We start from the raw sequence: 15,455 nt of genomic DNA, 5'->3' as shown, positions 1-15,455 counted from the left end.
TGGAGGATATGGTATTTGCTAGTCTTATTAGACCAGACACCTATTAATAACCTACAGAAAAGTGTTCTGCAGAACACTTGTCTTGCAAACTCATGTGTCTTTTGAAATTCTTCTTATGTACAAAATCTGTGCATCTTTGTGTAAAGCTTCTTTACTGAATAATGTGCTTTTGTTTTTAATGAATATTGAATAAAAATTTGAAAAGAGAAGTAATAAAACCATATCTCTTTTAAAAAATTACAATGAGACTCATCGATGATCTCCTTGGCTTTTTTCCTAAAGATTTATTTTTAAATTATTTTAGTATTATGTACTTATTTATCATAGAAGTATTACTATGGATATTTACTAAGAGCTGTTGTTGTCAAGTCATGTCTTGGCATGTCAGCCAAGTCATGTCTGACTCTTTGCAACCTCATGGACTACAGCACACCAGGCTTCCCTGTACTTCGCTATCTCCTGGGGTTTGCTCAGAACTCATGTCCATTGAGTCAGTGATGCCATCCAACCATCTCAGTCTCTGTTGACCCTTCTCCTCCTGCCCTCAATCTTCTCTATCATCAGGGTCTTTTTCAGTGAGTCAGTTCTTCACATCAGGTGGCCAAAGTATTGGAGCTTCAGCTTCAGCACCAGTCCTTCCAATGAATATTCAGGGTTGATTTCCTTTAGGATTGACTGGTTTGATCTTTTTGCTTAATATACAATTAACTTTTAATACTATTTATTTTTAAATTATTTTGATGCTATATTAAATTAATTCTCACTTGGAAGTAAGTATGTAATCATCCATGTGACCACTTGCTTGAGTAAAGAATGAAGTTTCTTTCGGAGAGATGAAATTCAATCCAATGGGCAATTCAGTCCAATTGCAAATGTACAACAGGATTTGCTTATGGTTTTTTCCTGAAGCCCAGAGAAATCTCAACAACAATAGAGCACAGTTAGATCTTAGATTCTTTAGTTACTCAAATAGTAAACTCAAGATTGCTCGCTTGTAAAATACTAGTTCCATGGAAGCAGCATTGTATTGCCTAGGTGATGGCCACAATGGGCTCTGATTCCAGTGCTTGAATTCTTTAACTGCTGTTCTCTATTGTAAAAAGTGGTGGGTTATGGATGTGACACTCCTGGCATCCTAACTATAAGCTTTGTGTCCTCAGATCCATTCTGCATTCCACTGCTGAACTGGTCTTCTTTCAGGGAAATGTGCTTGCTTTCTGTCTTGCCTGCTGATCTTTGCAGCTGATGAGAGAGTGGAAGCTGAAAGAATCTTCCTCAGTGGCTCTGACTCAGCATTTCCTACTTTCTTCCCATTGAAAAACCTACTCTTTTTTGATACCTATTGAGAACTCTCCTTTAAGTAAAATTCCCCTACTCAAAACACTAATAATTACAGTGTTGACACTGTTACAATGATGACAGGCATAAGCCAGCCTTCATGCAGTGGGATTAAGGTCTATAATGGAGGGTCTGCAGTACCCAGTATGACAGTAAAGTAAGTTCTCTGGAAACATAGCCACTGAAAATATGCCAGAGCTGTTGGATATGGTTAAGTTTAGCCTTTTAAAATGTATCACTGAATCTGCAAGAAAATAAAGGATTCTCAGAGTCACCAAAGTACTGTGATTTACAGAAAGGCCATGAAATTAAGGGGTTGGCTTTGTCCTGGGAGCAGACCCAGGTTCGGTCTCTGGGTCAGGAAGATCCTCTGGAGAAGGGAATGGCAACCCATTCCAGTGCTCTTGTTTGGAGAATTCCAAGGACAGAGAAGCCTGGTGGGCTATAGTCCATGGGGTTACAAAAGGTTGAACATGACTGGGTGACTTTCTCACTTTACTTTCCCCTGAAAGCATCTGTCAGTAGGACCCTAGTTAGACTGAATTTCGTTTCTGAGAGTCTGTGGGCTGAAAAGATAGGAAGAAACATCTGAGAGCTTTTCAATATAGGAAATAGAATCAGATCCGCTTACACACTGCTAGAACTCCAAAGAGAGGTCTGCTGTCATTACAAGGGAGAAAAGTTAGATGGTAAAGACAGAGGGACAGATGGATGGACAGATATGGATATAGATACAGGTATAGAAATAGACACAGGGACAGAGAACTCATAACCACAAGCAGGTTTCAGACTAGCTTATAGATGAATTTGTGCCATCTCTGTGGTCCAAAATGCCTCAGCAGAGACTTTATTTTAAGGAGGTAGAAAGCTTCTCTTGTTCCAGGCACATGGGAAAGTCAACTGAGAATCACCTCTGCATAAACGCACCTTCAAAAGAATTACTGCAGGTGAAGTTCCAGAAATAGAAGAGCAAAAGCAAAATTCAGAGGCACCTTAGATTCTGAGAGATATTGGAATTATTATCAAATCAGACTGTAAGAGTGTAAAAAACAAAAGTGAATAAAATTATGAGTAGGAAATAAAATACTGTATAAATGGCCAAAGATGTTTGAACAAAATGCTAGCAGAGAAACAATGAAAGGAAGTTTAAAACTCAACTACATGATAGTATAATAAATTTGATGGAGATGGAGAGAAGATTATGATAGGAAAATGGCCTAAAAAATTACCCAGAAGATGGAACAAAGTTTTTAAAAAAATGAAAAGTTAAGAGACATGAAGGATAGAGACATTTGTCAAATTTTAATTCATCAGAGGGGAGTACAGATAATAGGAGGGAACTGATATTTGATAAGATAGTTGCTTAATCTTCAGATTTAAAACTTTGAATGGGTTCCAAGCAGGATTAATAAAAGGAGGTTCATTCATAGACATGATATTGCAAAACTTTTATTTCCTTAGAAATATAAGGAAATTCATGCATAGACATCATATTGTGAAATGTTAGGACATCAAAGATAGTGATCCTAAAGTCATTTCAGACTGTGAGATTAAGTAGGAAAACTGGAAAGCAGAAAATTGTAATACATTAACAGCAGTGAGGGGGAATTGAGGACAGAAACAACTATTGATCCTGAAATATAAGCTTAGTAAAAATATTCTTTAGATTAAAAGAGAATTAAAAATATTTTTAAAGAACTAAAGGTGTTTTTGGAAAAAACAGTTTAAGAGGGTTTGGGTCATCTTAGCTGGTTGTCCCATGAGAAGGCATCAACCCAAAGAGAATGTATCCTATCTTATTTTCCCCAAGTTTCCTTGAGATTGGGGTTCTCAAATCATTTAAATTGTGACATATATTTTCATTAAAATGTTGTTGAGAAAATCAAAGGGAAATGAGTATGTGTGAATAGCATCATATAAATCCTCAATATTTTCCATAATTGGTTGAATTTTCATCAGGATTTTTCTAGCGTCTGTTCAAAGGAAGCATAATCAAGATGCAAGTTATCGAATATATTCTTGGGGGAAAAATAAACAACAACATGTTCACATGTGGACAAGTGACTCATTACGCCGATCAAGAGTGCTTTAGCCACAGGGCTGTACATCTGTAACAGTGTAGGGATCACATCTCCAGTCACTAATGTGATGTTGTCCCTTTGTTCTAGCGTCCATCGCATCCACCTGCAACGACCCGGGTATGCCTCAAAACGGTACCCGCTACGGGGACAGCAGAGAACCTGGGGACACCATCACTTTCCAGTGTGACCCTGGGTACCAGCTCCAAGGGCAAGCTAAGATCACCTGTGTGCAGCTGAATAACCGATTCTTTTGGCAACCAGACCCTCCTACATGCATAGGTATTGTGCAATGGAATATAGCAATTTTAAATTGGGGAAAGAGTGCATGTTATCATTAAAATTGCTCTATAAATATATTATTCTTCAGAAGAATTTCTCAAGCATTTCTTGCATGCCCTCAGGTTTTCTGAGATTACATTGAAATTTTATTAATAAACCTTTAAACTTTATTTTATTAGGTGAAATAAAGGAAGTAGTTTACTTAATGTACAGTAATTGACATTTACCTAACATTTCCTATCCTTAACAAATCTTATAAAAATATGGATCAATCAAGCTACTGTAATTTAAAATTTTGGGTGGCTGAAAATTCATAACCCTACCATAGTTGTTCTCATTTTTAATATAGAAATGTGCCCTTAAGCAAAACCTACTCAATAAAGAATATGTTCTCTTTTTAGATAATTTTTCTGTAATAGCGGTACATTTTTAATAGAATCCTAAAACCTGACTATACTGCTTAAGTCAATATACAGATAAAAGGAAAGACTTCTTTCTGAAATTTACTAGAATTTTGCGGTTTGACCTTATTAAGAAGAAAACAATTGGTGTTGCAGACCTTAGTCTGAACAACCAACATCCTAGGTATGTGCTTGTGTGTGCTCAGTCACTCAGTTGTGTCCAACTCTTTGTGACCTCATGGACTGTAGCCTGCCAGGCTCCCCTGTCCCTGGAATTCTCCAGGCAAGAATACTGGAATGGGTTGCCTTTCCCTCCTTCCGGGGGATATTCCCTATCCAGAGATCAAACCTGTGTCTCCTGCATTAGCAGGCAGATTCTTCACCGCTGAGCCACCTGGGAAGTCCCCTATTCTATCACAAATACGGTTTTAAGGAAAGACACATTTTTTTATATACTAATTATTCATTCAATTAAATTGTCCATTCAATTAAATATTTTGCCATAAATACCTATTTATGGTAGCCCATCTTAATTTTAAAAAAAAAAAAAACCTTTATTATTTTAATGAATTGTTACAGTGTAATTTGTACTTCCTTATAATCTGTTTAAAAAATATAAAATCGAATTAATCTGCACAGAGAGGAAGTGATAATGAAGTGACATGCACATAGTTAATGGGCCATTTTGCACCGGATGACCTTGAGGGAATTTTGTGACTTAGAATGATTTCTATTGTCATAACGCACGGCAGTGAGCAAATTCTCAGTGGTCCCACGGCACTATAATGCGCAACTCTCAACTTATTACAGAGTGCTTGCAGGAGTCTGGAGATAGATGAAATTGACAGCTCTGCTTATTAGCATGTGCAGGCCTGTCAGGGAGCTACCATGCTTATTTAATGTTCTGTGCCTCATTTACATTTCATAACTTTCGTGAGCACTGTTATACATTTCATCTCAAGCTGAGTCATCAGGAGATGCGCCAGATTTCTTCATGTTCCTTTTGTAAAGTGGAGTAATTACCTATAAATGCAACCAACATGTTAAACTGTTGGCCTGTTTTTAAATCAGGAAAGGCACATTTTCCCCCAATTTGCATGAGTTTAAGCTTATGGAGGAGTATATAAAGAAGCAATACAATTACCAGTTAATCTCTTGAAGATAAGTTCTTGGTTTATATTCATTTGAACAATTCATTATAAAATTTGACCACCTTCTCAACTAATCTATGGTCTTTTTTGGGTTTGCCTCTTAGTTATCTAACTTTGATCAGTGACTAGGTAAACTGGTTCTCAGCAATGAAAACAGATAACACTTCATCTTTCTTGAGTATCAGCTCCACGGATAAGCTAACATCACACCCAGGCAATAGAATATCAATTTTTTGGCAACAAAAACCACCCACACACATAGATATTATGTAACACAAAAATGGAAAGCACATATCTAGGAATAAATGAGTATCTTTTCATCCCATTGTGAACATTTTTCCCTCAGAAAAGAGATTATGCTTTTGTAAGACAGTGGTCCACCTTAATGGTGGTCATGCTTTGGTGCTCATCTAAATTCTGTTCTGCTGATAGGAGACATTTTTTACTTTTTTTTTTTTTTGCTTCTTCCTTATTAAAACATTGCATGTTTTTCTATAAGTTTTATAAGCTACAGTTAAGAAAAAAGATGAAAAAACACTATCACCTTTTTACCTAAGGGCAACTGCTATTAATGTAAACATGCATGTGTATGTGTCATAGTTATTTTATGTATATATAACCTATTTTTAAAATGTTTTTAAATGACAGCACCCTGAATGATTATTTTGTAAACTATGCTTTTTATTTACCAGTACCGGATGAGTATCTTTTACTGTCCTTACTTATTTTTTTTAACTAATTAACATTTCTGCTTACAGAGTGGCTCTCTGGATCAATAGTGACCAATATTGATCCCATTAGTCCCTCCTCAGTGCAGAGTTAGGTGTTTCAGCCTTTTCCCTCTCACAGAAATTGCTGAAAAGAATACCGCTGCAGACCACATCCATGATTTTTTATGAATGACATATTTCTACAAACTTATCTATTTCTAGAGTTTTCAAAACTTTATCGGAAAGATTGCCCAGTTTAATCATCATCGGCCATCATATTATTGTTTATTTTCCCCAACTCAGAAAAAAAAAACGCTATATATGGTATTTGTTAATCTCATAATATGAGCAGGATGTGAAGATTCCTTGCTGATTCTATTGGCGTGTTAAATTAGCAGTGAGATTGAACTGTTTTTAATTTCATAGTCTCATTGGCCGCTTGAATTTGCTCTTTCTTATTGACAGGCTAACGTTTTTCCATTTTATTCTTGGTGTATTTTCCCCCCTATTTGCTGTTCTCTCTCTCTCATGCCTTTATAAAATCTCTTAGCTGCTCCCCTGTTTGTATGTTACTCCTGTTTTCACCAGCTTGTCATTGGCTGCTCACCCTTCTTGTGGTTTGCTTGGATGCCTCACTCTTTTCATTTCACAAAGGACTCCCATGATGGAGGCGCCCCTGGAACTGGGACTTTCTACTGAGACTTAAAAGACCAATTCTCCAGACCAGGGGACTCTCACTACCTCCTGATTCTGAATAAAGTGTCTCTTGACCATCTCTACGGTTTCAGATTTCTCAAGTAGCCGACAATACCTTTTGTCCAAGTTCAAGCTCTAATGAGCTCTGCAAAGCAAAAATACATTCTAAGTTTGCAGACACTTAATTGGTGGCACCATCCTGCCTGGTCTACAGGGTGACTATTTTGAAGCTGTTTATCCTGGTTAGTGGCGTGAACATTGAAATGTTTTGGTGCGGCAGTAGTGATGTGTCTAGTTAAAGAGCACTGTTGCACATCTTAGTGGATGAACATGTTATCGCGTATCAGGGGGAGTGACCCTGAGGGTTTCAAATGAGGGCCTGTTGGTGGATATGGGTTTGAGGATTTTACCTCTATGTCCATTCCCCCTGGAGAATTTCTAGTGTGTCTGAATTGCATTTGATACTAAATCTAATCCTATCTGAAATACTGGGCAAGCTTGCTAATGAAAACCTGATTAGGCTAAAATGAAGAGTTCCCTATCAGAAGAGAGAACAAACCCAGCAAGATGGTCCTGCTTAATTCCACACCAAGTCTTTAAATAACCTCATTGGAAAATGCCTCCTGGGACCAGTGTGAATGAGACAGGATCTTCCCTTTGTTTCTTATAAATTAATATTTGGGTCTCATCCTGAACTCCTCCGGCTGGTGGCACCCTTGTATGCGATGCCCTGAATCTGCCAAGTTTGTTCTTTTCAAGCCTGCGTGGAGCAGCGTCGCCTGGGACCCTCAGGTGCCCCGCTCCCCAGCTCAGCACCGCCTCTTCTGTCTGTTTGGGCTTTCCTGCTCCACGCTGTCAGTAGCCACTTGATTCTGGGGAGGCCGATCTGTGGTTGTTCAGTCACTAAGTCCTGTCTGATTCTTCGCCCTTAGCTGATTGTTTCCACACCGTTTATTAAAATAAAACTGCATGCTAGGGGAAATGTGGTTGAAATCATTTTTGAGAAAATTGTATTGAATTGCTCTTGAGAGTACATCTTTAAGAATTTATTATAAATATTTCCTGTGATATTATTCAGAGTTTGCCTTTGATGAAACTGAAGTTACAAAAAAACGTCTTGGGATTCGTTAGATTTTGTCTTATGGAAAGTTAAGTTTTCAGGATGTTAAGTGGGTGTTTAAAGACACATTCATCTCAGAAGATTACAAAGTGTACATCTTCATCTTATTTTCAAAAAACGTCCCTGTGTGTTTGTGTGGGAATTATCAGCAATTAGCATAATCCCTTCTCTACTTTTTTTTCCCCTGAATATGTGCATAATCAATGAAGTGAAATGAGGTATACAGTTTAGAGGGAACAGTACAATTTAATCAGGGTGATTTTTTTTTTTAACAACTTGGTGACAATTCACAGTATTTAATACGAAAACCTGTAACCTAGTATTTTAACACATCTATCTAAAATTAGTGTGTGTCAATTTTGCAGTGTTTTAATAACTTCCACAGCACAGAAGCTTTAACAGAGGTCTTATCTACTAAATGTAAATACCCCCAAAGTTTTCAGGCTCAAGAATGAAGACCGTCCTGCCTGTTGGCAATGACCAACTGCGTAATCGTTGACTTAGGTAAACGCTTTGGATTAAAGACTGAAGACCGCAGAAAACGTTAAATTTATTACTATTATCTGAAATGCTTCTTCCAGATAATGCATCTCAAGCACTGTGATAAAATGATATTTTTAGGGATTTTAACTTTCTGCCAAGCCTCCTCTTGGTCGTGTGTCCCCAGATATCACCTAAATCTTACTTGTTAGTTTTGTCATTCTGAAATCTGGACACAATATACCCCAAGCCCTGCATATAGCAGAGGACTGTGAGAAATCTATGAAATAACAAATCTTCATTTATTCAGCATATATTTCCTGCATACTTATTATGATCAAAAACTCCTAGGCTTAGATTTACAAAAGTGGACAGGAGGTGAAGGATCAATTATACCATTTGAAGCAAACTTCCTAGAGTAAGTGATCAATGACTTCTTTGTAAACCACAAGAAATAACCAAAGAATTGACATGGCCATAAACTGATATCAATGGGGATATTTTACCCTCTCCAAGTTTCTTTCTTTTTCTTATATTTATAGTGTACTTGACAGAAGTGTGGGGGATTCGGGTAACCTATCCAGTTTAACTGGATAAAGTTTGAAAATATAGGATGTACATTTCATTTGCCAGCATTGATAATCCTCAAAAATGGAGTGGGATGTTATATAAAATTTGATAATGATCACACTAAAAAATGTGCAGACCTCCTAGGTCAGTTTAATAACACCGCGTGCAGTCTCTGACGAGCTCCCACTGACCACGTCCCTCTCTCCTCCGTGGCAGCGGCATGCGGAGGGAACCTGACCGGGCCTGCGGGGGTCATCCTGTCCCCCAACTACCCGCAGCCCTACCCGCCCGGGAAGGAGTGCGACTGGAGAGTGAAGGTGAACCCAGACTTCGTCATCGCCCTGATATTCAAAAGGTACCGTGTTTGTGGACTCCTTCCTGGTAGCAGGACTTTAAATGTCACAGCTAGCGATGAATGCACTCATCCTTTCAGAGGGCCTTCAGTTTCACATCTCGTATCTAAAAGGGATAATATCAGGATGCAGGATGACAAACATGGAAATCGGTTGTTTCGCTTTTCAACATTCTACTTGAATTAGGATACACATGACGTGGCAGGAATTACTTCTAAATAGTATCTTGCACACATTTTTACAATGTGTTCCACACAAGAGGGCTTAATTTACAGAGTATTAAAGAAAATAAAGGGGCGATTTAGATTTACTTGCAGCTTCCCAGGTGGCTCAGTGGTAAAGAATTAGCCTGCCAGTGCAAGAGACGAGGGTTCAATCCCTGGGTCAGGAAGATCCCCTGGAGGAGGAAATACCAGCCCATCCCAGTATTCTTGCCTGGAGAATCCCATGGACGAAAGGAGCCTGGTTGGCTAGAGCCCATGGGGTCACAAAGAGTCGGACACAACTGAGCGACTGATACATAGATATACTTAGTGTAATTTCTCATCAGTGTCTCATATTTCTCTTAATGCATGGGCACTAATTCATTTCCAAGTGCATCCTGTCTGACATCCCGAAGTTGGTATTGTTATTAATAATCATTAAAATACTCAAGACTTGCTAGAACTCTGAAAACACAAATTCCCCAAATTTCAATGCCATAAAGTTTCAATTAATAGACATTAGTCCTTTTAAAAAAAATGCTAATTTTAATGGTAAAAATTTAAATCATAATATGATTATATTACACATATAAATTCTATATAACTATCACATTATTAATATCTGGCATACAATAATTGCATCTTTCCAAATCCCAAGGTATTTTCCAAGTTTACATTTTGATTTTTGAACTAGATAAAGTGATGAAAGAAAGGTGGTTCTATATGCTGTCCTATTGGTCTCAACTCTCCAAGGCAGAGTGGTCTAATCTTATTTATTTATCTGTCAATGGAACACATTTCTCTCACTGAGATGTTTACATCAGTATTCCAGGGCTGGTGGTGCTCGTCTTCCTCACTTTCTCCTCTTGATGAGATCTGACTCAGGGTAATTTTAAACCTCTGTGACTCTGAATTTTAAGTAGTTTGATAAGCCATCACTTCCTGAGTTTACTCAAACTGCTATAAATTTACCAAATGACGAGTACTTTATTATGCCACTTAGCTATTACACAAAGGCTGTGAACATTTGCTAGGTTATGTTTTTGAGTATCCTTATGATTTGTGTTAATGCTAAATTCTAATGAAGCCTTTCTTAGAACCAGGAGACACCTCTGCTGCCAGGGGATCAAAAGTAAGTTAACAATTAAAAGCCTTTTAGAGAGCACAGAGCCTTTTTTGTAGGCGTTTCCTGCCTTGGGTCACGGAGAGTGACTCATTTTCAAGTTTCCCACAGCCCATGTCATCTGATAATATATAAGGCAGTTTTATATTATACAAGTAGTTTTTCACTTAATTTTTGTGCACCTCCCTGGAAGAAGGTTGACCTAGAAAATCTCCAAGTTTTCTTCTGATTCTAAGAGTTTGGAATCATTCTCTGGCTGGGTGTCTCAGAAACTTGCACGTTTGTGACATCTTCTAAGAAATGCACAGCTTGTGTGTGCTCGGGTGGGACATTTTTCTGGGACCTCAGCTCCTAATTTTACTGAGTAGACAGAGGGAGGAAGCCAGGGTACCAGGTGGGAGCAAAGATGCTCAAGGACCCTGGCAGAGAGGCTGCTGTTGGCACAGGCTTCAGCTGGGGGGTGGGGGGAGCCTGGCAGGGACAGAAACAAAGGTGACGGAGACAGAGAATGACAGGGCCTGGAGCACACAGATGGGAGTGTCAAGGCTCGTCCTGTACGCGGGGCTCTTTGGGGAGGAGTGTTTTATCAAAACTTCTGTAGACTTTGGGGTTAATGCCACTCACATATTGGAACCCAAATTGAATTTGGTTTAAAAGTATGGCCAGACTTAGGCCTACCTATTCTTGGAGTGTGTAGATCTGTGTATCTGGTGTAGGTAGATATAAGACAGGACTTAACCAAAAGGCGCCATCATTAACTGTAGGAATCACTTCAGACCTCTGTGCAAACGTGATGGGGCATCCAACGCAGACGGCAGTTAGAATGTGCTTGTTTGTGCCCGATTGAATTTCCATCTTTCAGAATAATCTATCATAATAATTAGTTATGCCAGTTATAGGGGTGTCACATGACCAGAATCTAAAAACATCCCTGTAAACTATTCTAACTGAAATTGTTATTACTATCAAACTCTGTTTGGTCACTGCAATTCCTTTTGGCCACATGACCAGAATCTGAAAACATCCCTGTAAACTATTCTAACTGAAATTGTTATTACTATCAAACTCTGTTTGGTCACTGCAATTCCTTTTGGCCACATGACCAGAATCTGAAAACATCCCTGTAAACTATTCTAACTGAAATTGTTATTACTATCAAACTCTGTTTGGTCACTGCAATTCCTTTTGGCCACATGACCAGAATCTGAAAACATCCCTGTAAACTATTCTAACTGAAATTGTTATTACTATCAAACTCTGTTTGGTCACTGCAATTCCTTTTGGCCACATGACCAGAATCTGAAAACATCCCTGTAAACTATTCTAACTGAAATTGTTATTACTATCAAACTCTGTTTGGTCACTGCAATTCCTTTTGGCCACATGACCAGTATCTGAAAACATCCCTGTAAACTATTCTAACTGAAATTGTTATTACTATCAAACTCTGTTTGGTCACTGCAATTCCTTTTGGCCTCTTTATTCACTCTGTGGTCATTCCAATCTTTTACTTCCTCTTCATTTCCAACTTCAGGGAACTTATCAGATACACAGGCTCTGAAACCTTTAACAAACTCCTGGAGTAAATGTGTCATGTGGGAGCGGGGGCACCTTGACAAGGAGTAGGGCGGAGAAGTGTAGATGCAAGTATCACACTGATGTCGGGTCCGTGGCCGTGCCCCCTGCTGCACCCTTCAGGACCCAGGGCAGCTTCGGGAGGGACCTGGCGTTCATGTTTTATCACTTGAATCTCCAGATAAATTTGAGCCACTTAAACAACAGCATGTGTTTGTGATAATACCTAAAAACGCTTGACTCTTTCCATCCTTGAATATCCAAATATGCCTCCAAGGGAAAGGAAAGAGAGTGGAAGCTGCCTGTACTGGTCCACGTTAGAGACCCTGAATATCTGACTTAGAGGTGCAGGGACGGAGGAGGGCCAGGCAGAATGGACACAGCAGCGCCTCTGTCTGGTGTATTTTCTGTGACCCCACTGGGGTCTTAGATGCCTGAACCAAGTTCAGTCTTTTACTTGAGAGTAGGCGTATGTTTCAAGTTCCCAGATTATTGTCATCCTTATTGTCATAAATGGCAGAGACATTTAATACCGTATCCCACTTGAGAGCTTTGGACTTTAATTGTCAGACACTGGAAATTATTAGGGTGTTCACATTACGAGAGAGACAGAGAAATACAGAGAGTGTGAAAGGGAAAGAGGAAGAAGGAGGGAGAAGGGAGAGAAAACTGGAATATCCAGTTGTGGTGAAATGACGTGAGGTTTAACTTCCACACTTTGTACCATCGTAAGGACTGCAAATATTGGCTGAATTACCTAAGCAAGCAGAGGCAATTACAATTTTAAAAGTAAAGAACAAAAAAATATTTTTGAACTTTAAGAATCATCAGCAACACCAAGGTCTAAAAAAAAAAAAAAAGAAAACAACAGGCAATCTCTTTACCATCTGAGCCACCAGGGAAGCCCAAACACCAAGGATATACATTATTAAACTGAAAATATTTTCACATAAAAATTGAATATCAGTGGAAATGCATCACTTCTGAACCCCTTCCTTTAAACTGCATTCATTAGAAATATCACAGTTACAGGGAAGAGACACTGCATCTATGTTGCAAGGACTCATTTTCCTTTATATATCTTCTAAATCATACTGTATTGAAGATAATAGTTATTATGTAAAATACTAATAATATTTGTTACAATTGGTGTCTGTTGTATTTATTGCCATTTTGATGATTATTGTATTTAGCTTTTGGATCGTCCTGCTTTTTAAAACTTAAAATACAAAGGCAAATACAATTGCTGTGTGCTCTCAGAGACTTGATAGCTGGCAAGAAGAGAGACACACATAGGAGGTACGGAAACTCATCAATATTCTTTCCTTTCAGTTTCAACATGGAGCCCAGTTATGATTTCCTGCACATCTATGAAGGAGAGGACTCCAACAGCCCTCTCATTGGAAGTTTCCAGGGCTCTCAAGCCCCAGAAAGAATTGAGAGCAGCGGAAATAGTCTTTTCCTGGCGTTTCGAAGTGATGCTTCTGTGGGCTTGTCGGGGTTTGCCATTGAATTTAAAGGTACTGTGATCAGCTTAACTGGCAAGGAAAGTAATTTGCATCACAATTGCTTTCGTTGTAGACATTTATTTATAAAGTCTTGCCTATCTCATTAATGCATAAAATTCTGACAACTTTCTCACCTGTCTGGGGAAGAGGTTCCAATCTCTCCAGAGGAGAAGAAATTTCCAACATGCGTTTCCACCTTAGCCAAAAGAAAATAAAGTAGGGGAGGATTTTTTTTTTTTCCTCCAGACGCATGGCCATTTAAAGATAAATTATGATTGGCGCTGGTGGTAAAGAACCTGCCCGTCAATCCAGGAGACATAAGAGATGTGGGTTCAGTCCCTGGGTCAGGAAGATCCCCTGGAGGAGGAAATGACAACCCACTCCAGTATTCTTGCCTGGAGAATCCCATGGACTGGAGGAGCCTGGGGGTGGGGGCTACAGTCCATGGGGTCTCAAAGAATCTGACACAACTTAAGTGACTTAGCACATGCAGTGAATAATTGAAGTAATTAAGAACTATTTTAAGATTATTTTACTATCTTGTTTCACTAGGATGACTCAGTATAAGTACATCAACCAGCTTAGCTTTATCTCAGTATTTTTCAAAATGTAAAATACTGATGGCCCTTTCCCTTACACCCATGGTGTTGGTTTGATGGGGAGCAAGCACTGATCCCAAGGCTTTCCAGGTGGCACTAGTGGTGAAGAATCCTGCCTGCCAGTGCAGGAGACAAAAGGAACATGGGTTTGATCCCTGGGTTGGGAAGATCCCTGGAGGAGGAAGTGGTAACACACTGCAGTATTCTTGCCTGGAGAATTCCATGGACAGAGCAGCCTGGTGGGCTACAGTCCCTGGAGTTGCAGAGTTGGACATGGCTAAGCGATTGAGCACACAGGGACACACCCACACACAAGCACTGATTCTGCTCACATCTTTCTCCTTTGGTCACATGATGAGGGTCGCCCACTTCCCTGGGGCCTACCACCCACTGTCACCAGCATCCAGAGAAAACACAGAAAACTCATAAGCAAAGACCACCCCAATCTCAGCATTTTGCCCGTGGGTTAATGAAAATTAATATCAATTTTTTTTCAAATCTATTTCTCATGTGAACAAGGAAAACATGGGGCACCTTACAAAGAATCAGAGAAAAGAACTCACCAACATATTAATTCACAGTAGTGAGGGCTTTATAAAAATAATGAATATATATGTGTATGTATATGTTTGTTTAAGCGTGTGAATTAGTTATTAGTTACCAGAATTGTAAAATAAAACATAGGCTTTTTCAACTCTTGTTAACCTTTTAATGAACTTGCACTTACTGATATGATTTTTAAGCAGAAAATTGATCTACTTCTTCCAAAACACTAACATCTACAAACTTACTGATCTTTATTATAGTTTATAATTTTATCACTTGAAAGTGGAATCTTTACTGTGCCCATTTTTGCATGAAATGTTCCCTTGTTATCTCTAATTTTCTTCAAGAGATCTCTAGTCTTTCCCATTCTATTGTTTTCCTCTATTTCTTTGCACTGATCACTGAGGAAGCCTTTCTTATCTCTCCTTGCTATTCATTGGAACTCTGCATTCAAATGGGTATATCTTTCCTTTTCTCCTTTGCTTTTTGCTTCTCTTCTTTTCACAGCTATTTGTAAGGCCTCCTCAGACAGCCGTATTGCTCTTTTGCATTTCTTTTTCTTAGGGATGGTCTTGATCCCTGTCTCCTGTACAATGTCACGAACCTCCATCCATACTTCATCAGGCACTCTGTCTATCAGATCTGTTCCCTTAAATATATTTCTCACTTCCACTATAGAATCATAAGGGATTTGATTTAGGTCATACCTGAATGGTCTAGTG

General features: G+C 38.8%; 1 protein-coding gene across 1 annotated transcript in view; it reads left to right on the top strand.

Moving 5' to 3' along the window:
* The window catches only part of CSMD1 (CUB and Sushi multiple domains 1), a 2,014,689-nt gene that overhangs the window by 1,749,662 nt on the left and 249,572 nt on the right, over positions 1-15,455 (top strand). The window contains exons 27-29 of the mRNA XM_043893675.1: positions 3,507-3,698; positions 9,043-9,181; positions 13,413-13,600. Coding sequence (XP_043749610.1) covers positions 3,507-3,698; positions 9,043-9,181; positions 13,413-13,600 — 519 coding nt within the window. The remainder of the gene's footprint in view (positions 1-3,506; positions 3,699-9,042; positions 9,182-13,412; positions 13,601-15,455) is intronic.

The sequence above is a fragment of the Cervus elaphus genome, chromosome 32, assembly GCF_910594005.1.
Source record: "Cervus elaphus chromosome 32, mCerEla1.1, whole genome shotgun sequence".
Classification (NCBI taxonomy): domain Eukaryota; kingdom Metazoa; phylum Chordata; class Mammalia; order Artiodactyla; family Cervidae; genus Cervus; species Cervus elaphus.
Note: the sequence above shows the minus strand (reverse complement) of the source record. Positions and strands in the feature narration are given on the sequence as shown.